This window comes from Zootoca vivipara, chromosome 6 (assembly GCF_965207765.1).
Source record: "Zootoca vivipara chromosome 6, rZooViv2.hap1.1, whole genome shotgun sequence".
Lineage (NCBI taxonomy): Eukaryota > Metazoa > Chordata > Lepidosauria > Squamata > Lacertidae > Zootoca > Zootoca vivipara.
In genome coordinates, this window is record NC_142589.1 from 47,461,234 (window position 1) to 47,486,204 (window position 24,971).

Here is a 24,971-nt window from a genome sequence, read left to right on the forward strand (position 1 = left end):
TTGCGTCTGGTCCATCACGGTCCAGCATCATGTTCTTATGGTGGCCAAACAAATGCTTCAACAGGAAGTCCGCAAGCAGGAGCAGAGTGCAACAGCTCTGCCCTCCCTTGCAATTCCCAGGGATGGTATTCAGAGGAAATCATTTGCATCCTTTTTACAAAATGAAACTGTTAGGTGCAGAGGGGTCCAATTTTCATTGCAAGTGTACAGAAGGAAGGGGTGCCACTTTCTTTATCCGTTGTGGCCCTGAGAAAAATCTCCCCTACGGACAGCCCTGAAAGAGACACTCTTACTGTTGATCGCTGGGTGCAGCATATCATGTTGTGCTGGGCAGAAGGCTGCCCACCCTTTTCAAGAATTGTGACCCAGCCCTGTGAAAAAAGCTGTAGTTTTTCTTGCGAGGGGCAAGGAAAAGAAATCCTCTGGGGTGTTGGATTTTGGCACAGAACCTGCCTTAATTTTACAAGTCTGGTGAGGGCTGGGCGTGAATTTGTCCTTTAACTTGGGGGAGGAACCATGCTCTCTGCACAGCTGTTAATAATAATAATAATAATAATAATTTATTTATACCCCGCCATCCCCAGTCAAAACCGGGCTCAGAGCGGCTGACACCAGTAAAATTACAATAAGACATAAAAGAAAGAAAAACAATTAATTAAAATATGGGTTAAAATACAATCTAAATTTAAAATTTTAAAATGCAGCCTCATTTTAAAGTAGCCCAAATCAAAACCATAAGGGAGGAAAACATAGGGGTCAGACTGAGTCCAGCCCAAAGGCCAGGCAGAACAGCTCCGTCTTGCATGTCAAATCCCACAGGGCCCTGGTCTCCTGTGAGAGAGCGTTCCACCAAGTTGGGGCCAGTACTAAAAAAGCCCTGGCCCTAGTTGAGACCAGTCTAGCCACCTGATGGCTCGGGATCTCCAAAATGTTGTTATTTGTGGACTTTAAGGTCCTCCGCGGGGCATACCAGGAGAGGCGGTCCCATAGGTATAGTTTCACTGGCTGCCCCCTGCTTTGTGAAATGCACTTCCCAATAGGACCCATTTGTGCCTGAGAACAATGCAAAAATGTAGAAGTAAAAGGGGAAATAAATCTTCACATCGCTTTCAGTTGTAAGTGGCCACAATGGCTTTCCCCTTGTCCTTGTCTGTGTAAGGTCCTACAAATCTCACCTGGAGCAAGAGGAGGCAGTGCAATTGGGTAATTTTAGACTCTAGAATTAATGGTCCTATTGGGAGGGTGGTGACTAAGCCTGCAAAGGTATGCTCCTTGTTGAGGTTTTTGATTGATTCTAGGTTCTACCAGCATTTCTGTCCATCTCATTGTTCTGCAATGAAAGATCAACTTGAAATCAAGAGCGAATGTGAGGTGTGCCTTCCGGCAAGATCACTTCCTAAGGCTACCCCCCCCCCTCAAAAAAAAGACCCTTGGAGTAGTATAATGTGCCTGACTTGTTGGGCACAGGGTGAGCCTGGATAATGAAGTCAGAGCAGGTGCAATTTTGGTGCAAGTTTCACCCTACAAAAGAAAAGGGTTGTCGGGGAGTAGAGAGAGGAAAATGGTAGCCTTCCTGCCATCACAGAACTGTAAGAACATAAGAGGAACCCTGCTGGATCAGGCTCATTTACTCCAGCATCCTGTTCCCAAGGGGGCCAACCGGATGTCCCTTATGGGATGCCCACATGCAGGAGAGCAATAGAAACACTCCTCTCTCCCTTGTGATTTCCAGCAAACTGATTAAGAGTGGAGTTAGACTGCAGCTACTTTCAAGCCTTCAGCAAACCTTGAAATGAATGACTGAGTGAGGTGTCTTTGCAGGAGAGTTCATCAAGCATCTGGGGCGACATGTTGCCTGTTTGGTTCCTGCGTGAAAAGGTGGATTATAGATACTTTGCCACTCAACAGAAATCTTTTAAAGTATATACAGTACTACCTTGGTTCTCGAACGGCTTGGCTCCCAAACAAATTGGCTCCCAAACACTGCAAACCCGGAAGTAAGTGCTCCAGTTTGTGAATGTTTTTTGGAAGCCAAACGTCCGACGCGGCTTCCACTTGAGTGCAGGAAGCTCCTGCAGCCAATCGGAAGCCGCGCCTTGGTTCTCGAACGGTTTCGGGAGTCGAATGGATTCCCAGAACAGATTAAGTTCAAGAACCAAGGTATCACTGTAGTCAAAGATACTCAGTGGAAAGGAAGTTGTAATGCAGGATCAACCCTGGAACCGTAGGAAAGAAATGTTGCCAAGCCAAATGTTAAGAAGAATAAATGAATGAATGTTTGTGTCAGCCATTGGCCATAGCAATAAAATAATGCCTGAAAAGAGCCCTGCTGCTGGATCAGGCCAAAGGCCCATCTAGTCCAACATCCTGGTCTCAGGTGCCTTTTCTGGTCCAAAAGCAAGACCTGAGTGTAACCAGACCCTCCCCAGCAAGTCCACCCTGACCACCATGGCTAGGAGTCCTTAATGAAGTTCATTTAAGGTTCACCTATTGTTCTCTTCTCATGCTCCCACTGCACACACATCCTGCGCATGTCAGCCATACAATCAATGATAGTGAGGATGGGCTCTCAGGCTCCCCTCTGGCAAAGAGGAGAGAGCTGTGTCTGTGTTCTGGATCTTCTCCCCTTTTTGTTGCACTGTAGTGCAAGGGTGCCCCTCCAGACGGTATTTGTGTGGTAACATTGGGGAAGCACCGCAATACAACCAATAAATCATATGTGGATGGTCCTGTATAAAGCTATCATTAATGCACTATTATTGCATCAAGGGCATGTTGCAAAATACACCTAAAAAACCCCCAAGAAGAACAACCAGTGCCTCTTCTCTTTATAGGTCTACTCTGAGAACAGTTCTGCTTACCTAAGACCTTTGCTACAAAAAAAAAAATAGTTTGCATGTTTCCCCTGCAATTAATAGGTTTTGATCCTGAAAGGTCTGATGGTGATCCATTAACCCTTCTGTTCCTCTCTTATATTCCTTCCAGGTGCAAGTGGGAAGTACACCTCAGGACCAAAGAATTGTGGGATACATTTCCTGCACTCACTTGCAAGCTGTGGCAGGTACTGTACAGATTGCTTCCCCAATCTTTGTTTTGCTTCTTTTGCTACTTATTGTAGAATAGAGATAGAAAGAGTGGGTTTGGCTATTCTCTTCTCAATGGTCTCTTGTCAGTACTTTGACCATCTTAGCTGAAAATGTTGCAGACAGGGATGGGTTGTACATTAACCTAAGTCAGGGGTGTCAAACTCAAATTCATTGGGGGCCGCATCAGCAGTTTGGTCACCCTCAAAGGGCCGGTTGTGTCTGTAGGACTATGTGTCCACTCTTTATTATCATAAATTATTGTCACTGCATTCAATTATTACTGTTTTTTGTAATAATGTAAGCTCATTCCCGCCCCCACGCGGATCACATTCCTGCGTCGTGGCGCATGTGTGGGAGGGGATGTAAACGAGGGAAATTTGAACAAAAGGTGGGGATCGACGGCTTCCGGGGGGGGGGGGGCTCAACTAAACCTTTGGCAGGAAGGAGAAAGCCACTGCTGGGATTAAAAACCTGCAGATGGAAAGAGGGCTTCCCTCTCCCGCTCTGCGCACACCCAAACCCCGCTAGGCAGGATGCCACACGCTGCAACCCACCCCATGCTTTGGAGAGGGGCAGGAACATGCGGTGCAGCGCCAACTCCCTGCTTTGCTTTTGCATCCTCCCTCCTCAGTGCCAGAGTCCCTTCACCTGGCGCTGAGGGAGGGCAGCGGATTTCCCGAGGAGGAAGGCGGCGTCAGCCCCAGCGGATGTGCATCTTCACCTCAGAGCTGCTCTTCCCCCCACCCGCGCTGTTGTCGTCTTCGCTGCCGCCTCTCCCTACCGGGACTGCAGGCAGAGGAGACTTGAAAACCTCCCCCCCAAAAAAATTTCCCCTCCCACCTCAAACTGCGAGGCGACTCCATCTGGAGCCCTACATCACGAGGGGCTGAGAGGAGGCGGCGGCAGAGCGGGAAGAGCAGGAACCCGTGCCATCGCCGCCGCCTCCCTCCCGGAACTGAGAAGCCAAAGGGCGGCTCGGGGTGGGGGGGCAGAGCAAAAGCCAGGCACCCTCCCGAGTGTCTATGAGGAGAAAACGGGGGAAGAGGGAAGAGAAACTCGGCTGTTGCGCTTCGCCTACTTCCCCCTCAGGCTCACTCCGCGTCCCTTTCGCCCGCTCGCTCGCCCACCTCCCGGATGCAGCCGAGGAGAGGAAGGGAAGTGGCGGGCGGCGGCTCCCCAGTGCCGCCTCACTCGCTCTCGGGGACAACAGCAAAGCCCGCCAAAAAAAAAATCCAGCGCTGCTCCGTCCCAGCACCAACTTTGCCGGCGGCGCCTATACGGCTTTCCTACCTCCTCGGCGGGCTTCCTCCTCCTCCTGCATCTCACTTCCCCGTCTGGCCGCTGTGCCACCGCCTCCCTCAGCCTCATTCAAAATTGAAATTCCCTGGCCAAGGCCGTCAGCGCGGCTCCAGCGCCCCGGCCTCCGCCTGCAGCCCCGCCCCCGGTTTTGACCCTCGGCCAATCGCAGGCTCCAGAACTACTGTCAGTGGTTATTGTCGGCGGCGGCTACGCGGGCCACATGACGAGGTCTGGCGGGCCGGATTAGGCCCCCGGGCCTTGTGTTTGACACCCGTGCCCTAAGTTATTCTGCAGAGCCAGGGCAAGCAGGCAGACATCAGGTCTGCAAGAGCTATTGGAAGCCTAAGATCCGTCGAGAGAGGGCCAGGTGCTGAAATGCTGGCTTCAAGCAGGGTGGGAATTAGAGAGGAAACACATTTAGAAATGAATTTTAAAAGAAAATAGATTGAAAATACATATTTAAATACAGATTTCTGTGAGGGCTTTAAAAAACATTGATAGGTGAAGGATTGGGCAGACATATGAGTGAGTAGATACAAAAGTGTCATGAACTAGAAATAGATAGAGGCTGCAATCCTCTGTTTGCTCATCTGTTGCTCATGCTGGTAGCTCAAGGGTAAAGGTAAAGGGACTCCTGACCATTAGGTCCAGTTGTGACCAACTCTGGGGTTGCGGCGCTCATCTCACTTTATTGGCCGAGGGAGCCAGTGTACAGCTTCCGGGTCATGTGGCTAGCATGACTAAGCCGCTTCTGGCAAAACCAGAGCAGCACACGGAAACACTGTTTACCTTCCCGCTGGAGCGGTACCTATTTATCTACTTGCATTTTGACGTGCTTTCGAACTGCTAGGTTGGCAGGAGCAGGGACCAAGCAACGGGAGCTCACCCCGTCGCGGGGATTCGAACCGCCGACCTTCTGATCAGCAAGCCCTAGGCTCTGTGGTTTAACCAACAGCGCCACCCGCACTCAAGGGTACCAACATGAATAAAATATGGGGGGAGGTAAACCCCACCCCACATAATTGATCACAAGACATGGTGCACACACACAATTTGAAGGGCAATGCTGATCAACTTTGGGGAGGCCCAGCCCCCTTAAATAATTTATTGGGGGGACCAGAAGGACCTCTGCCCCTGGGAATTGGCTCCTATGCGCTGGTTGGAGCAGAATCTGGGAAGCTTGCAAATCACTGCACCAACCTAGAGTTGGCACAGGAGTTGAGCCCAAATTGGGTCTAGTTGCTGTCACGGGGTGGTAGTCGGTCTGCCTTGAGATCCCAGCAGATCCCAGGCCTGCTCTGCCCCTCTGTCCCCAGATCCTGATGCCCCATACATTTGGCAGGCAGACTAGTGAGCTCCATGCTGGCAGAGTGACATTGGACAGAGGCCAGCAGAAGCTGGGGGAGCTCCATCCAATTCAACTACCCCCAAGCCAGCACAAAGGAGCTTGGATTGTGGTGTGATTCACTCCATGTGAAACATGGTTTACTGAACTCTCCTTGGCCTCTCTTTCCACTGTTCACTGGATCTTTCCCATTACCTTGTTTCGTGTAAATCTCCAGCACAATACAACTGTAAAAAAATCATTTTATGATGTGGAAGGGGAAAACCACCATGTTGAGTCATTTCATGGCCACCTGAGAGTATCCAGAAAGAGACCAGGGCAACTTTGTTTCTCTACCAACCTCATGTCAGCAAATAAACTTGCTATCCTCAGCCAATCTGTGTAATGGTTGATAATCCAAATATTATTTAAATCTTATCTCAAGATAAACATTATGTCATCTGGTAAAGCTTTGGGGTTAGCCTATAAATTTAAAAGCTTTGCCCTCCCCGCTGCCACCTAACTTCTACAAGGAATGGTGGCATTGGTGGGAAACACCTTATAGACCAATTCTCTTTATAGCGCTCAAATAAATTCAACTTGTCAACCTTTCCTCTCCCAGCATAAACTGTTAGCAGAAGTCTAGGACTCCTAGTAAAAATACTTCTCCTGTATATACAACACTGGAGATGGAACATTCTAGACTTTGTTTTGTAAAGAGCTGATACAAAAGAGTGAGGGGTTGGAATGGACATGTTAACAATACCAACTTTGGGGTACAAAGGTTGAATGTGGTTCTTGGGTTGAAAGAGGAGATAAGAAGGCGATAAGGGTCAAAGGTGACTGTGGGGTTGCGCCACTCATCTCACTTTCAGGCCAAGGGAGCCTATGTTTGCCCACAGACAGCTTTCCAGGTCATGTGGCCAGCATGACTAAACTGTTCCTGGAGCAACAAGACACCTTGGCGGAAACCAGAGCACACATAAATGTCGTTTACATTCCCGCCACAGCAGTACCTATTTATTTGCACTGGTATGCTTTCGAACTGCTAGGTTGACCTTCTGATTGGCAAGCCCAAGGGGCTCAGTGGTTTAGCCACAGCACCTGATGAGTAACAGGCCTCCCAATATATTTTTGATCCAATTCTATTCTTTGTTTTGCTGATCTTATGCATGATATGAAACAGACTCTGGTTTTGTTGTCTTCTCGATACACTTCTTCTGTAGCAGGGATGTATCCATTTGGTACCTTCCCTATATTGGGCCAATGCCCCATTTGATCCAGCACCCTGCTCTCACCGTGGCCAATCAAGTGCCCTAATAGGAAGAAGCCCAAAAGCAGGACCTGAATGCAACAGCACCCTGCGCACTTGTGATTCCCAGCAATTGCCTTTCAGAGGCATACTGCCACCATCGATGGAGGGAGAACCTTGCCATCATGGCTAGTAGCCATTGGAGAAACACTGAAACAGTGGCATTCAACTCTAAAGTATTAAAGTATTGAAACAAATGTAGTACAGTGGTACCTCGACTTTAAGAACGACTCGACAACGAATTTTTCGACTTACGAAAGGGGGTAATGGCTGCACGCTTATGAATGTCTTGACATCCAGAAAAAACCCGTGGCAGTTTTAGATAGGATTTAGATAAATTTTTCAACTTAGGAATTTTTAGATGGGGTTGCTTCGAATTACGAATTTTTCCGTTTTCAGTGCATTCCTATGGGAAATCGCGTTTCCAAAGGCGTTTTTCGACTTATGAATTTTTCGACTTATGAAGGTGCTTTCGGAATGGATTAAATTCGTAAGTCGAGGCACCACTGTAATAATAATACAGTCATACGTCGGTTTAAGTACTCCTCGGTTTGAGTATTTTCAGTTTAAGTACTCCGTGGACCTGTCTGGAACGGATTAATCCACTTTCCATTACTTTCAATGGGAAAGTTCGCTTCAGGTTAAGTATGCTTCAGGTTAAGTACAGACTTCCGGAACCAATTGTGTTTGTAAACCAAGGTACCACTGTACCCAGGTGTGATATTATGGCTATTTGTGCAGCTTGTACAATACTGTTCATACTGTTCCCCATCCCCTGCACTTTAGCCAGATTCTGGTGGATTTAGTTTTGGACCATCTGACAGAGATTTAAGGCAAGGAAGAAGCATGGCGAGAGAGGACTGGAGTAATCCCCTTTCACCCCATCAGAATGTCTCCCTTTAAGGCTTCCAAGTTCCTTTCCTGTTTGTCTTTCATATGTGTGCTTCATATTTCCCAGCTTATCTATCACACTGTATTCAAATACAAGAGAGCTTATGTTTTAAAAGCTTAGCTGTCCTTCAATAAATCTCTGTTCATTTATGGAACAAAACAGAATGACCTGAGTTCATAACAGTGGAGTTTCCTTGGCTGTGCTGGTTATCTCATCCAAAATATTCCTAAAAAATGAGGGATGGAACATGGTGGCAGAAAAGGAAAGCTTGAGCCACATAAAAGGTGCCGGTCTGGGATGTGTTTTTGTCAAAGAAAGCCTATTTGGAAATGTTTTGAAACATACAAATTGATGGTCCCTGAAAGTAAGCCTGGCTCCAATTTAGAATTCAGAGGTGTACGTGCAACAACTCAAGTTGGCAGATGCACCGGTGCTGCGTTTTGGGAAAAGAAAAAGAAGTAGCGGAAGAATAGTGTTTGAGACGGTGGAGGCAGCAGTTAAAGCAGAAGTGGAGACCCTTTGTCAGCCCAAAGACACCGGGCCCTTACGGATAACCTCCTTGGAGCTGCTCTTAACTGAGAAAATGTGTCGGAGGTGATTTTGAATTGAAAATCATGAGCAGGGGGAAGACCCACCACCAACAATGAGAAAATCTATCCATTTCAGTTTCTCATTTTCCCAAAACTAAATTCCATTATCCACATTTCCACATCAATTTGCCATCCCCCCCAAAAAACCCAGAACAAATTTCCCTTAATATACACATTTCTGCAAAGCAATTTCCCGTAATAAAATGCAATTTTGTATGTTACTGTCATTAGCATGTATTTTTTGCACATTTCACACCAGCATATGCATTTTTTGTGCACTCGGTTGGTGAACTGTGTTGCAAAACTCAGAGAAATGTGGATTTTGAAGGATGGCTGTTCTTGCGGGTTGTTTTAGAAAGTGTGGATCTGGTTGGTTCCCCTTTAAGTGCAAACTATAAATATAAATCTCTTATACACAAACCACACAACCACATGCTTTAAATAAAGGGGTGACAAAACCTCCCAGCAAAGAGCAAAAGAACAAACTCCACTCCTATGCATTTAATATGGGTCAAGTAAGTTTTACTCAGAGTAGACCAATTGACATTAATGAACATTAAGTTAGGCCCATTTGTTTTAGTTGGTCTGCTCTGAGTAAAACTTAGTTTAACACCACCCAGTATTTTTATACAGCCTTGCAGGGCAAGAAACCTTGTCAAATGAAATCATGCGCAGCAGCAGCAGCAGCAACAACAACAACAACTTATTATTTGTACCCCGCCCATCTGGCTGGGTCTCCCCAGTCACTCCGGGTGGCGTCCAACAAAGATTAAAAATACATTAAAATGTCACACATTAAAAACTTCCCTAAATAAGAACATGATATGCAATTAACTAACTGAGCAACATGAAAACATTTTCTTTCAATTAAAAATATCAAGTAAATAGAATAGATGTTTCTTTCGTTTGAATAAATAAGCAAAAATATCGCAAAATAGTCTATAGGAATTATCCACTGGAAATCAGAAAGAAAAGCAGAGCAGGATGTTGGTTACAGCCAGTCTGGTGGAAACTTACAAATCAGAACTAGGAAATCCACCCCAACCCTCTGCCTCGTTCAATTATACTTGATTCAAAAGTGATCCGTTGCATTCTTCACGGTAATTTCGTTTGATTTGCTACTTGAGTTGTAGATATGAATTTTTAAAATCACTCCTATTATGTTTAGCACCAACACTGCGTGTTCAGATTAAAAAATAAAATAAAACCAGACAACAACACAGCAACTCAAAAATTAAAAAGACCATTTTCCACTGAGAGTGTCAGGGCTCTCAGAACCCAATTCACACTTTTGAGGAAGCAAGTCCCATTTAAGTTAGAGGGCCTTAACGTTTGAGTAAACTAGCTTTGTTTGCTAGCAATTTGGCCTTTACTCAAGAGACATGTTGTTTCTCAAGTTGTAGATCCAGGCTGGAGTTGGATTTTTTAAGTCCGGGGAAATCCCATTGCCCCTTGTGTCACTTCACATCTCTGAATCAGGTTTCAACCTTGGCCCTCCAGATGTTTTGAGACTACAATTCCTATCATCCCTGACCACTGGTCCTGCTAGCTAGGGATCATGGGAGTTGTAGGCCCAAAACATCTGGAGGCCAAGGTTGAGGAAGCCTGGTCTAAATCAATGAGCTGCAGTACCTCCTTCTGGCCATTTGCAGTTGGGGGAATCAAAGAGCAGGAAATAGTAGTCAGTGGCTTCCTCTTGTGGAGAGTTGTTCTGGTGGCTCAGTGAATAAGGCACATGACACACTGGGTAGCTAAAAGTTACTCATTCAATATCCCCTTGTGCCTTCAGTCACAAATTTTGTAGATCTATATTTTTTTCCTTGCCTAAAACCAGCCGACAGATATTGAATAACTGAAAACACTAGATGGGAAGCAGTTCAGCCTGAGCTAATGAAAACATATATAGCATGTCGCATACATGCGTGCCGTTATTGGTGATTCAAAAGGGAAATTTCCAAGCCAGCTCCAAATTATCTTTGAACAGAATGGTGTGAATGATGGATGAGGTAAGAAAGTCAAGCAAGGATGTTTACGGCTTGTGCATCACACAGACACATCGTGGCCATAAATCAAATTGCAAAAGTGAGGGGCAGCTACCTGATGATGCAAACCTGGCAGAGCCCTTGGAGAGTATCAGTTGGACCTCACTAGATAAACAAAGGCATATGTGAAATCTCCCCCTGCCCCTTTCCACTGCATGGAATGCTGCTGCCGCCAAGTGTAGGTGCTCAGTTTCCATTTATAGCTGCACAACCAAAAGGACTTTCTCCCCTACCCTTTTGGTAGTGCACCTGATTTGCATACAGAAGGTCCCAGGTTTAATCCCCAACAACTCCTGATAGAACTGGAGAAATCTTGCCAGTCAGCATAGGTGATACTGAGCCAGATGGACCAACGGCCTGGCCCCATATAAGCAGGTTCCTATGTTCCTTATGTTGTGCAGAGTACTTTCATTCTTTTGCACAAACATGCTCCCTTGCCAAGAGCAGTTGGAGGAGCCTTTGCGAACATGGGAAGCTGCTTTATACTGAGTCAGATCATTGGTCCAAATGATTGGTCCAATTGTTGTCTACACTGACTGGCAGCAGCTCTCCAGGGTTTTCAGACAGGGGTCTCTCTCATCCCTACTCGGAGATGCCAGGGACTGAGCTCTTTGGTCCTTACCCAACAAAGTTGCCATCTTAATCCCATGATCAGATATAGGAAGCTGTCTTATACTGAGTTAAACCATTGGTCCATCTGGCTCATCTAGAGTGGGTAAGAAGTATTTAAAATAAAGAAACAAAGAAAGTTGGCCCATTGGCTGTCATTGAAAATGCTTTTAAATCCACATTCTGCTCCAGGGATGGGAAATCTGTGGCTGTTCAAGAGATGTTGGACTCCAGCTTCCCTCAGTCTCAGGAAGAATGAACAATGGTCAACAACCTTTCGAGGGTCATAGGTTCCCATTCCTGTTCTACACAATACTCACATTCTTCTATTCCTTTTTTTTAAAAAAACAACAACACCTCTTTACATTTGAAGGAACTCCAACGTGTTTATTTTAGAATCGCATCTTATGGTCTAGTAGCTTAAGATACCACCACAATAAATACAATGAAACTTGGAATTGCTCCAGAACCCTTGTTTTGTGCTTCTTGCAGGGGACAGTACTGTTCGATGCGAACAACTGGATCTGCTTCAGGATTGGCTGGCTGATTTCAGAAAATCTACCTCCTCCTCCAGCACAGCCAATCCAGAGGAGCTGGTGGCATTTGATGTACTCTGTGGAGATCTCAACTTTGACAATTGCTCATCAGGTGAGACAGCCACTTGTTTGCTTGATGTATTTTAAGCTGCTAAGCCCTAGGCTTGGTGCCCAGCACAGCAGTGCTGGTTGCACTGCCCTAAATCCACCTCTCCCCGTGGTGGTTGGTGCCCATTGGGACTGGTGGGGCAAAGGGCAGAGAAATCCAGTAAAGAGTAGATAAATCCAGAGCCAGCAGAGCTAGTTCTACATTTACCCCTATCCTCCTCCCTGCTAAAGACAACACTGAGATTAAGGAGAGCAAAGCTGGCAGCTAGTGTCACCCCCTGGACTGTAAGAAGGCAGACAGGGGAAGGCTGGCTGGTGATAGACCAAGGTTGGCAGGGCAGTGCCCCATTCATCCTAATGGACCAGCCTTCCTTGGCCAACACTGTGTTGTGCTTGGAATCCCACTGGTCCTTGCCCTCATGTTCTTCATCACCATCCTCTTTTCCTAATTATTCTCTGCTCTCCTTCCTAGTGTGAAGTTCATGACAATGTACTGTACTGGGATAAACAAGGGTGAAGTAGAGCTATAATGAATCACTGGAGAAAGCGATGCTTTTTAATAAATAGAGTTAATTTATTAAAATAAACAGAGATAATGTGAAATGATGCTGATTTATTGCTGCTCATTCTGTTCTTCAGTTTGCTTTTAATTTAGTTGTGCTGGGTCTTTTCTTTGTAAACCACCTCACACTTGACTTTATCATAGAAAGACAGGCATAAATGGCCAAATCAATAAACAGAAGCTAGGCTACTGCAAGGACTGGGCAGGCCTTTAAAAATTCTCCATGCTCTTTGTAGGCAGCAAAATGGGGAGTGGGTAGATTTCACTGAATATCCAAAGGGTGAAATTCTCCAAAAGTTTTCCTAGAAATCTCTTTTCGGAGAAATTTTTAGCTTACTGAGTTTTACAGAGATTCGAGTAGCTGGTAATAGAGATGGAGAGAATTTTGATTTAGTTCTCATTTCATATCCAACTTGCCACATTTGCTGTTTCCAAAGCAAGATGAGAACAAAAATGGATGATGTGGAAATTTTGAAGGAGTGCTGTTTTTCAGCTCACAGATTGTTTTGGAAAGTGCAAATTTCCTTTAAATGTGAACCGAACAAAAAATATCCCCCATCCCTAGAAGCCATTTATAGCCTCTGGTATCATTGCTAGCAGCACTGATGGACAACAGAGGCTCCAGTTTATCTATATATTTTTACGTGGCCCGACACAACGTTGCAAGGAGCCAGAGGGCAGCCAAATGTCCTCTGAGCATTGAGGGGGCCAGGCCCCCTAAAAAAAATACATTCAGGGGACCAAGACTGCCTCAGCGCTTAGGAGTCAGTGCCTGTGATGAACCTATGAAATGAGACAGAGAGAGCTACTTTTTGGGCAACTTTTTTTGGGCGCCACCCTTGGATACCTGGATGCAAATCAGGTCACTGCTCTCTTAAGTAAGATGCAGAAGTGTGAACCCTGGCCAGCTCTGATCTGATCAGCATAACCTCCAAAGCATTGTTTTATTTTTAGCAGTTTGGCTTCTTTCTTCTTTTCCTTACCGCTTTTTCAAAGTCTCCCATTTATGGATTGTGTTGCCTTGACAATAGACAGTGACAAATGACATCATTAGTGCCAGTGGCAGCCACTTGTGGGATTTCCCCCAGGAGAAGCAAAAAGAAATTCTTTTTTTCTTCCAGGAGAGATGCAGAAAAATCATTAAGAGGCACCATAGGTTTCAGGTGTTTGCACAGGGTTAGATCTAAAGCAGAATGGAATGAAAAGGTTTAACTGCATAAACCTCAAATGGGCCTCTCCCCATATGAACTGACCTGGACCCTACAGTCATCACCTGAGACCCTTCTTCATGTGCCTCCTCCGCGAGAGGTCCGGAGGGCGGCAACATGAGAATGGGCCTTTTTTGCAGTGGCTCATCGTTTGCGGAATGCTCTGGCGCCTTCACCACACATCTTTAGGTGCCAGACAATTAAACAATCTATGACATTTTAAACAGGGGTTTGTTTGTTTGTTTGTGTGTTGTTTTCATGGTACGGTATGTGTTTTTGTGTTTTTATATTGTAACTGCTCTGTGATCTTTAGATGAAAGGTGGTATAGGAATTTAATAATGAATAAATAATAAACAATTGCCCAAAACTTAACAAGACAATTTTATGCCTTGAAATGGCATTTCCAAATAATTCCTCCTCCCCAGCAAACTGCAGCAATAAAATACATAATTCGCCATTTTTGACTGCTTGAATTAGCTGCCTGCCTTAGCCAATCTAAAGATCAGTCCAACCCCAAGGAATAATTGACAGGTCTAGAGAGATCTACGTGGGAGTAAAGAAGAGGAAGAGAAAAGTGTATAGTGTGGAGGCTTTATCCACTGCTAGTCATACTTGGAGTAGACCTAGTGCAGGTCCATTAATTTCAATGGGCTTACTCTGCATAAAACTTAGTTGGATACAACTCTTCGATATTTTAATGAATTGCTTAGAGACTGCCTTGGTATTAAGTGGTATGGAAATAAATTAGGGTTGGCATATTTCAAAAACCACTGAAATTGTTGAGCTTTTTTTGAGGGGACGCCCAAAATTGGTGAGATTTTTTTTTAGGAAGACCTGAAAGTTGTTGAACTTTCTTTTAAACAAAAACACCCACAAAATTTCGATCGACTTGTCTAAGATCCTGGTCAAAATGCCACATTTCGGAAATTGCCCTGGACACCAATTCCGCCTTTGAAATCCCAGTGATGTACAGGAAAATCTAGACCAGTGTTTCTCAACCAGTGTGCCTCCAGATGTTTTGGGACTACAACTCCCATCATTCCTGACCACTGGTCTTGCTAGCTAGGGATCATGGGAGTTGTAGTCCCAAAACATCTGGAGGCACACTGGTTGAGAAACACTGATCTAGACATAGGGCAGCCCCAAGCAAATGCAATGCAATATAAATCCAGGCTGAGTGAGGAATGCTCACTGTGTGGCCTCTGGTTTCTCAAGCTGTGTCCTCTATATTTTATTCCCTGGCCATTGACTGAGCTGGCTAGGACTGCTGGGAGTTGCAATCCAGCAACATCTGGAGGGCTGCAGGTTCCTCAACCCTGCCTCTCCCTGCCCTTGCCTTTCTTCACATGCCACTGATGTCCTTGTTCTTGATCCTTTGTGTTCTTGCTGCAGATGACAAGCTGGAGCAGCAGCATTCCTTGTTTACGCGCTACAAGGACCCATGCCGGCTTGGTCCAGGGGAGGACAAATCGTGGGCAATTGGTAAGGGATGCTGCCATTGGCATTGGCCTTGGGCTTGGGTTGGGAGCAGTGCTGGGGGGGAGGGGGAGCTCATTAATCCGTTCCAGTTCACCCCCTCCCAAAAGGAATTAGTTCGTTTCCTCTGGAAAGGAAATAATTTCCATTTCAGTTCAATTCACAACTCATTCACATAGTTCTCAGCGATTTTTGTTTCAGCCTTCAATGTTTTGACAAGCTGCTCTGCTGTAGTATAAAATATGCTTAAGAAGATTAAGAAAACATCAAAACACACACTCACAGTGTAACACAAACAATGGTTTGAGTTATCTTCCCCAACCATCATTGTATTTAAGTTTAAACAGTGGCATGACTTTTCAGATGGAGAGGGGACTAAAGATGGTGGCAAAGAGCTGAGCACTGGGCTTGGCAGGTGCTGCCAATCAGCTGGTTGGCATGCACAAACCCCCTCCTGGCCCAGCAGCTGCGCCTTTACCTGCCTCAAAACGGGCATCATATATGGAAGCAGCAATGCAGCTCAGTACTGTATACAGAATCTGGTCTACATCCATTAGGGAGAAAACCAAGGTTGATAGGAGACCCATGAATTCCTTTCTCTTCCTAGGCACCTTGTTAGATCCAGAAGGACTATACGATGAAGAAGTGTGCACAGCAGATAACCTGCAGAAGTAAGTATCGCCTCGTTTCTCTGCTTATACAATATAGTGACTGCTTTTCAAATCTGCACCACCAATGAGTATTGCTTTTATATTTTTAACTAGCTGGCCCTGCACGTGTTGCTGTGTGTTAGTCTGTGAAATGGAGGGTAATAGCCCCCCTTCAGATCCCCCTGAGCCTCAGAGTCCCCCTGAGTTGAGGCGAGATACTGTGGAGAGGGAAGATTTCATCCCTGTGTCTCCCCCCACCCTGTTCTGACCCATTACGTATCCCTGCCCCCTATTTGCCCCCCCCCCCCGGGCAGGCCCCTACCTCCACTTGGCAATGTTGGGCCTTGTTGCTGGAAAAGGGCTGTTTTCGGTTGGTTTGGTCTTCAACACCTCTGCCAGAGGGATGGATGTGAGTGGTGGATCTCGTGGTGGAGGCGGGGTTTGTGGGTGTGGTGTAGATTTCACAGGAAGGGAGGGGGTGTACTGTGGGAGGAAATCCACTTGAGGGTGCTGTTTTACTTTGTTGAAAAAGAGGTTTGTACCTGCGGAGGTGTGAGATTTGAGGGATTTTATGAAGTTGTTACAGTAAGTACCACCCTTTTTAACAACAAAAAGGAGGTGCTGGTACTGCGTACCCTTGAGTACCCCCTGAAATAAAAGCACTGCCCTCACCTCCAGATTGATTTGGGGCTGAATCCGGGGCAGGGTGAACAGTCCCTGTGTTGGTCCAGATTGGAGGGCCTAGACCTCATTTCCGTTCTACTCTGGCATGTAGGATTTGCTGGGCCACAGTGCAAACTGATTTTTTTTTAAAAAAAATCAAATGCAGTAAAATTCCACAGACCCTAAGGCAAAAAAGTAAGCACTCATGAAGTTATGTGGCCTGTAGCACTTTTGAAAGCAAACTTCTCATTTATTTTTAAGTTCAGTTCCTCTTGGTCATTCAAGACACCTGTTTAATCGCCATTTAATCCCCATGCGCCATTGATGTGTTGTCAAGCAGCTCTCAGATTGTAACGTCATCTTAAAAAAGAAAACTTGCTGAAGTGCTTGCAAATTTTGCCTATCTGAAATTGCTAGTGTCATTGACAAACTAGATGAGATTTAGAATGGACTCTTGTGGAAATCCTTCAATAATAAAATTTGCCCAAGCTATAGAAACTAATTTATCACCCTATTTATACTGGCATCAATAGTTCTGGAAAGAGCCCAGTAAATTAGGCTTCCATTAGACTTCCAGCACCAACCTCTGGAAATCTATTAATAAAGTTAAGAAGGCCGCACTATTAAATACATCAATAAGAGTGACTACATGGACCTATTTCCTTATTTAAAAGATCAATAAACACCGTTGCTACTTAGTCACAATGTGCCTCCACCTCTGACTTGATTAATAGGATACTGTTAGGGCAACTAGTGAAGAAACGGCCATTTAATTAAGATATTCACAGACCTAGGGTGGATTGGTTTTTGGTCTCTTTCACTTAATACAATGCCACTATTCAAAGGGGTGGTCACTTGCCTATCAGTCAAGTTTTATTGTCTGTCTAAAGCTGTCACAATGTTGTATTTAGTCAGGTTAATAAAGTCTATCAGCCCAGACAATCTTTGGCACCAAAAGGGCAATTTATCAGTTCCTTGTATTGATTATCATGGTGGATGTCACTGAGATTGAAGTGTCACACTTTTCTGAACTACATAATTTTTCAGTGGTATTGGAGAGATGGGGTTACTTTCATGACAGGGTGGTTTTGGAGGACATTACAGCTACTTTTAATACATACTATAGTGGATACAGGGACGTGGGTGGCGCTGTGGGTTAAACCACAGAGCCTAGGACTTGCCGATCATAAGGTCGACGGTTCGAATCCCCGCGATGGGGTGAGCTCCCGTTGCTCGGTCCCAGCTCCTGCCAAGCTAGCAGTTCAAAAGCATGTCAAAGTGCAAGTAGATAAATAGGTACTGCTACAGCAGGAAGGTAAACGGTGTTTTCGTGTGCTGCTCTGGTTCACCAGAAGCGGCTTACTCATGCTAGCCACATGACCTGGAAGCTGTACGCTGGCTCCCTCGGCCAATAACGCAAGATGAGTGCCGCAACCCCAGAGTCGGTCATGAATGGACCTAATGGGTCCAGGGGAAGAGCGGCCTTAGTTTAGTTGTAGATCATCTGCCTTGCCTGCAGGTGGTCTCAGATTCTGCCCTGGGATCTCCTCCTCGAAACCCTGGAGAGCCACTGCCAGTTAGTATAAACCAGTAGTGGGGACTCTCTGGTCCATGGTCTTAATGGGGGCTGGCAGGGGTCCTAATTTGGCCCATGAGGCCATTTCCCCCAAACCATGCTCACCTGCTCAACACCTAAAGTCATACATTATGTGGGGCATGTAAAGATGCAGCTCTCTCCCAACAGTGTGGTGTGTAGTGCTGCCAGTCAGCTAATCGTCTGCACCCGCAAACCCCTGTGCCTCTTATTGTGTGGTTGGATTTCAAACTTCATGAGGAAAGGGAAACTCTTCACCTGACATCATGGTGCGGTCAAGAAACTGACAGGTGGGAAGTGTCACTTCCAGTGTGCCATAGGCATAATTTTCAGCTCCGTGGCATCCAGAACACAAGCTTTAATTAATGTTAAATAATCGATTATTTTATTTTTCTGTTGGAAGCCACCCAGAGTGGCTGGGGAAACCCAGCCAGATGGGTGGGGTATAAATTATTATTATTATTATTATTATTATTATTATTATTATTATTAAGCTTCTTTCTGTTGACTGACCAACAAAGATTGTTTCCTCTAGAGTCTAGAGGAGAAAAGGGGGGAATACAGGCAGGGCGGTCAATAGGTTGGTAGATTTTAAATCTCAGTGGAAATATGTAGACACACATATTTTATGTCCTGGGGAGAAAAGCAGCCGGGGGTGGTAATTTGAGTATGGATGGGGGAGAAATTCAATTCAGTTTGCATTTGAAGGTGAACTTAACCTAATTTGCAGCTTCGAAAACAACATGAGAACTAAAGTAGCCAGCCCCCTACTTTAGAAAGTTTCAGTCTTTGGAAAAAAATTAATAAAAATTACTTGGGGAAAAAAATAGAAAGTTTCAGTCTGATGCTCACTTGTCAGTTAAACGCATAGGACTGTAGAAGTACATGTAACTTATTGCATCCGACTGTGGTAGTACATGTAACTTATTGTGCAAAGGTAATAGTCTGCCATGGACTGGCTGGATGCAGAAGAGTGGTGGAAATTACAATGGGCAAAGGGATTCCAGGCATTTTTAAATCCGCCATTTATATAAAGTAACCACACCATAGAACACAGCCATTTTCAAATAAATATATTGCAAGAAATATAGTGAAATGTGTTGCAGCCACCCCAGCCACTTTTCTCAGCTTCTTACTTAATTTGCTGTTATGAAGCAGAGATAATCTGCTGGTGTTTCAACAGAGGTCAATTCTGTCAGAGCCACAGCTCTTTCATTAAAAAAAAAGAAAATTCCATGAGTCCCCCCCCCCCAAGCAGTCTGAGGAATGTCTTGTCCGTGGTACTTTTGAAGACAATTAATTATCCAACGGTCCATATTTGAACCACCATCTTCATAGAAATGAACCTCCCTTTTTGCAATTAAAAAAAAATTGCACCTGAGGATCATTGATAAGTATTGATTCCCTGATACTGAAATTAATCAGAAGCAAGCTAGTGTCAATTGATGTAGGTCTCCAGAGATAATACTTCAGAACATGTTAAAACTGGATTTTACATTTTAAAGGCTGATAAAGGCTGGGTAATAAGAATCAATTGTACCAATTATTTTCATATGCTTTTAAGTTTCCTGAAAAGGAGCCACAGGCCTTGACACAGGTGTCTCCTTTCCTTCTGTGGAAAAATCAAGATTTCATCTCTCTTATTTCCAAAATAATTGATGGCATAGTCTGGTAATTTTGATGTGTGCCTTATTCACATAGTGGATCTTCAATCCAAGACTACTATTTGAAGAATAAGCCCATGATTCACCACAAATAGTCAACAATCCTATGCACACTTACTTGGAAATAAGCCACATTGCATTCAGTGAGAAGTACACTGCTTTGACTGCCCATTCTTCCAGAACTGGAAAGCCAAAGAGAGGCATGTTTTATTGTCCAAGGATACAAGAATCAGATCTCAGTGGTAGAACATCTGCTTTGCATGCAAAAGGTCCCAGGTTCAACCCCTATTATCTCTAGGTAGGATGGGGAAAGATTTCTGCCTGAAACCAGGTTTCTGACTGCCAGTCAGTGTAGACAATATAGCTAGATGGACCAACTTACAGTATATCTTATTTTTAAAGAATTGTACAGTTCTAAGGAAACATGAGGCACTTTAGAATAACAACAACAACAACAACAACAACAACAACAACAACAACAACGTGCATGAGATAATTTGGTGACATTGGGTGTGTGATAATTGTAATGTGTATTTATATGCTATTCCATAGTTTTGCGTAGTTAGCTGGAAATTACTGATATAAAATGAAACTTCAGAAATAGAAGATCTTATACCCTTGCTATCTCCTGTAAAGCATCCGCCACCAAAAACTGGGAACTCATTTAATATTTGTTAGAACAGTGGATGACACAGATGTAGATCTTACACATAATAAACCATTGTGTGTGTGTTTTTAACCAGGACAATGGAAAGTGAAGAAGGGCGAAAAGCCTATATTGTCTTTCCTACCAGCAAGACCCATCCTTCAAGTCAGAAGGGGCGCAAGAGAGCTTTGAAGGGGAACGGGAGGCGAATCGACTACATGCTTTACACTGAAGAAGGCCTCTATCTAGAGTGGAAAGTGGTAAGCCCAATCACATACGAACAAGCATACTGATAACAGTTCTGCATGTCAGGATTTGGCATCAGTTGTGATGGACAATGCTTCTCGATTCAAGCAGCATTCCCCAAGGCTCACTATGAACAGTCACCCTCTGATGGGATCCCATTATGTTAAGATGCCCCTGGGAGGATGCCCAGTATTTTTGCTTCAGCCATACGGAAGGCAGGGCATCGTCGTTCTAGAACTCAGAGTCAGCCAATCAAGCTGAATGTCGGAAGATTCAGGTCAGGCAAAAGACAGGACTTTTCCCACACAGCGAATAATTAAACAGGACTCCCACAAGAAGTCATGGTGGTCACCCATATGGATAGCTTTAAAAGAGGATTAGATAAATTCATGGAATACAAGGCTATCAGCAGGTACTTGCCACAATGGCAATGGTGTCATTCCACTGTTAGAGGCAGGCTTCCTCTGAAGAGCAGTTCCTGGGACCCATAGGCGGGCAGAGCACTGGACTATTTGGGTCTTTGGCCTGATATGCTTATTTTCATCTGAAACCTTAAAAGTGGCGGGGACCCCCCTCCCCCATAGAGCTCTTTTTAAAAATCATTTCTTTTGCTTTTCCTCCGCAGGAAGTAGAAGAGTTCAGTTTCATTACTCAGCTGGCAGGCTTAACTGATCACCTGCCTGTTGCCATGCGCCTGATGGTTTCAACGGGAGAAGAGGATCCTTAAAAAAGGACCGTCTTTTTGTCCCCCACGAGTGTAGAAGAGGGAACTTCCAAACTTGTGACCAAGATGCAAGACAGAGTGTGGGATTTTTTCGGATGCCCCCACCCCCTCGAGACCAGGCTTGACTCAGACTATCCTCTGGCTGCGATTCTACCTGCTTTTCAGATTCCTCTCCATTTGCATCCTGTTAGGAAGATGTTAAAAAGGGAAGCAGAGAACGTATGTGAATGTGTGCATGGGGAGATGGGGGAGGGAGGGGGGTGTCAGCCCACCCACAAGTGTCACGAGTTGCCAGGCAACCGGCAAGCCTGTATTTCTATACTTTCACTGTGGACTTAAAAGGAACCAAGGTAGAAGTCCCAATTCTTTTGAACCAGTGCCATTCTTACAAAACAATGTTTTTTTATATATATACTGATATATAGCACAATTTAGTTTGTAATCAGTCTCTGTGTTAGTGCTGCTCCAAAAGCGAGTTTTTGAATCATTTCTTTATATATCCTTAATGAGCTAATGCTTAATTTCTCTCTCTCTCTCTTTTTTTAAAAAAATATCCTTTTCTCCCCCCCTTTCCTTTCCTTTTTTCTTTTTAGCCTGTTAATGTTGTAGTAGCATGCCTGCGTCAGAAGCATGCCTCCACATTGCATGCCACTCACTTAGGAATGGAATGGTCAGTGAGGTACCATTGGGGTGGAGGTGGGTGGGCAGGTAGGGGAAACGAGAAGGATGGCAATGGTAATTCAGAACCCAGAGCATCCTGGCGACAGCATTCTTAGGACCTTGAAAACCCAAGTTTGGAAAACAGTGTCATATTGCCTATACACAGGCGGCTGTCAAAACAGTAGGGCCAAGTCCTAAAATATTCTCTATCAATGCAATCCTGGAGAAAAGATTTCAGAAGATACTATGGCAGATGTGGCAGATACAAGTGGTGGCGTCTTTCCTGGACTGGTCCATTGCAGCTTGCAGTATGAGAGGTTTAGCACACAAACTTTCAAAGCTGTCTTATTTCACCACCAGACAATGAGTTGTATCCAACAAAGTGGAAGGATGTCCACTTGTGCAATGGAGATGCCCCTCATTCTCCTTCCCCCATTTGTTTCCCCCAAACCTGTTTGGGGTTCCTCCCCAACCCTCTGGAGCAGATTTTGGGATGCCCAGGAAGGAGGGAAGGGAAGGAGTTTCTGTTGTGCTTCTGGGAGTCCTTCTACTAACAGGACAACTTTCTTGGATACAACCCTGTCAGTCTAATAATCTATCTCAACATTGTCTACTCTGACTCTCTGGTGGCTCTGACCTGATCTGCAGCTCCTTCTGTGTGTGAATTACCCTGTCTGAATTACCCTTCAGGTTCTGAACTTTTGTGATACCAAAATGCATTTAATAATGCACATTGAGACAAAATACACACTTAAATATTTTGTGATGAAATGCATATTGAAATCCATATCAAAATACCAAAATACAATTTTTTGTGTAGTTTTTTTAAAAAAACAACAACAGATTAATACGGAACAGGAACAGATTGGATTTATGAATAAACACATGCAAAGTTGGTGTAGACTATGGAACCCACCTCAGTTATGTGAATATTGGAATGTTCCTCCACCAAAAGATAGTTCTCAGCACATGGAAAGGTAGTATGTCAGGTGAAAGGCTGGCCTAAACCTTCTCCCTAGTGTGTTAGTTTTCTGTAGGTGGGGAGTGGGAGAATTGATTTGTGTAAACCCAACAGATGGGTCATGTACAATGCAACCCCACCAGTGCTTTCAACCCTCAAGGAGGTATAGCACCAATGCAGTTGCTTCCTGTTCTGCCTGCCCATCCCAATGGGATTTCTTCATTTGAACATGATCAGAGCAGCGTGGGAACCAGTCGCAGGGAAGCAGTGGCTACTCTAGTGATGTGTATATTAGTCCTTATGCATTGTGTGAACAGAGAGAGCAATGCAGGGAAATAGGTGGCAGAGAGCCTTAGCTAAAACACAAGCAACTTCCTAGCAAGACACAGTAGGAAAGTTCTGTACATTCTGAATAAGACAGATTAAAAGATGCCACATGTGGAAGATGTGCCTGTCACTTCAAGGGTAGGAAGATCCCACACATTACCATTTGTACCTCTTAACTTTTGCTGCTGCAGAAGTTTTGTTTGCTTGCTCTTCTCTTGTGCTGCTGGACTTCCATTCTTGCCCCACTCCCCCAGCTTGGTGGTTCAGCTTGATTTGAGGTGCTGGACTGAAATTTCGGAACCCCATCCCTCTTCCCACAGCAGGGCTTGTACAGCATGTGTGAAGGAAAGAGCGCCTTTAAACACATGCAGAGTGCCCGGGTTTTCCCCACTAAGAACCATCAAGTGTTCTCTGCCCCCCCAATTGATAGAGGGAGTGGTTTTTGGGGCAGCGTGGCCTAAACATGACTTCCACTGTCCAGTCACAGCACCTCATTCATTTATAACCTCATTCACTTGCAAAACTCACAGGAGGCAGTGATGGCCACCAATTTGGATGGCTTTAAAAGAGAATTAGACTGGATAATTAGAATGAAGGAGAAGGCTATTGATGGCTACTAGCCATGATCTTGTGTTCAAATCCTGATGCTGGTTTCCCACAGGCATCTATAAAGTTCATAAGTACCCAAACACTATTATCTATTTCCTACCTGAACACAAATTTATTTTATGAACTCTGCATAGACCCTCACCTGCAACCATCTGTTTCTCTCCTAGTCTGCACTTCTGATGTGACACTTTCCTTTTTTAGAAGTGACAGGCACACCTTCAAGAGCAGGAAGAACCTGTACCTCTCCAAAATAGTATTGCCACTTATAAATGGTGGAAGATCAAATGTCATAGATCAACCCAATCTGCTTTTCATATCCCTCTTGAACTCGGAGGCAGAATTTTCAAATATGCTTAAGCAGTTGTGGGCTTGTCATTCAGCCTTATGCTGTTGCACTCTGAAACATGTTCCTGTTATGTATTAGGTACACTGGGAGCTCCATGGTTCAGCTCCACGGTTGCCAAAATATATTAGGGTGTAGCATAGATTGAGCCAAGCCTTCCCACCAGTCTCTAGCAAAATCTCTGATTTCGTAATGCTTCATAATTCTGCGGTTCTGCAGCTAAGGACGACGGAGGTTGTTGCCAGTGCAACTAGTGCAACATTTCGGATCATCTCGGGCAGGAAGGGCAAGCCCCCAGTTACTGTATCTTTCTACAGAGCATGTCTCAGAATCTGGCAACGGATCTCAGTGCTATGGCTGTGAGATTGAACAAGATGTACCACAGAACCAGATGGCTCCAGAAGCGGGGGGGGGGTTGCCTCTTCTGAAAAACAAAGAACAAGAAATCAAGGAAGATGAAATAAAAGACTGGTGGATCAGAGAGAACTGATTGGAAATGATGCAAACATTTCTGGAGAAATGGAATACAGTGCAAACATAATTTTAAAAAAATCAGTCATGGGGTTTTCTCTGTAAAGGATGGGGCAGGTCCACTTGAAATGGCTCTAAAAGGGATTTGAAAACTGACTTGGACAGAGGGATCTGTGCCAGGTTCCGAAGTGAAGTCCATAATGGCTGCAAAGGCTTGCACCTGTAAAATTCTGGAGACATCAGACTGGAAAGAAATTTGCCTTTCCACAACCCTCGTAGAGGAGACTTGACTGCCTCAGCTTTAAGCGGAATCATCTTTCTCCTCCCATGCTTTGAAAGCCTAAGCAATAGTAAAACTTCCACAGATG

The 24,971-nt window shown here is 44.8% G+C and overlaps 1 protein-coding gene across 1 annotated transcript in view; it reads left to right on the forward strand.

Moving 5' to 3' along the window:
- Nucleotides 1–21,773, forward strand: part of SMPD3 (sphingomyelin phosphodiesterase 3) — a 123,323-nt gene extending 101,550 nt beyond the window's left edge. The window contains exons 4-9 of the mRNA XM_035120570.3: nucleotides 2,986–3,061; nucleotides 11,647–11,802; nucleotides 14,962–15,051; nucleotides 15,653–15,716; nucleotides 20,360–20,522; nucleotides 21,134–21,773. Of these exons, the coding sequence (XP_034976461.2) occupies nucleotides 2,986–3,061; nucleotides 11,647–11,802; nucleotides 14,962–15,051; nucleotides 15,653–15,716; nucleotides 20,360–20,522; nucleotides 21,134–21,235 (651 nt within the window). The 3' untranslated portion in view covers nucleotides 21,236–21,773. The remainder of the gene's footprint in view (nucleotides 1–2,985; nucleotides 3,062–11,646; nucleotides 11,803–14,961; nucleotides 15,052–15,652; nucleotides 15,717–20,359; nucleotides 20,523–21,133) is intronic.
- The last annotated feature ends 3,198 nt before the right edge of the window (nucleotides 21,774–24,971 follow it).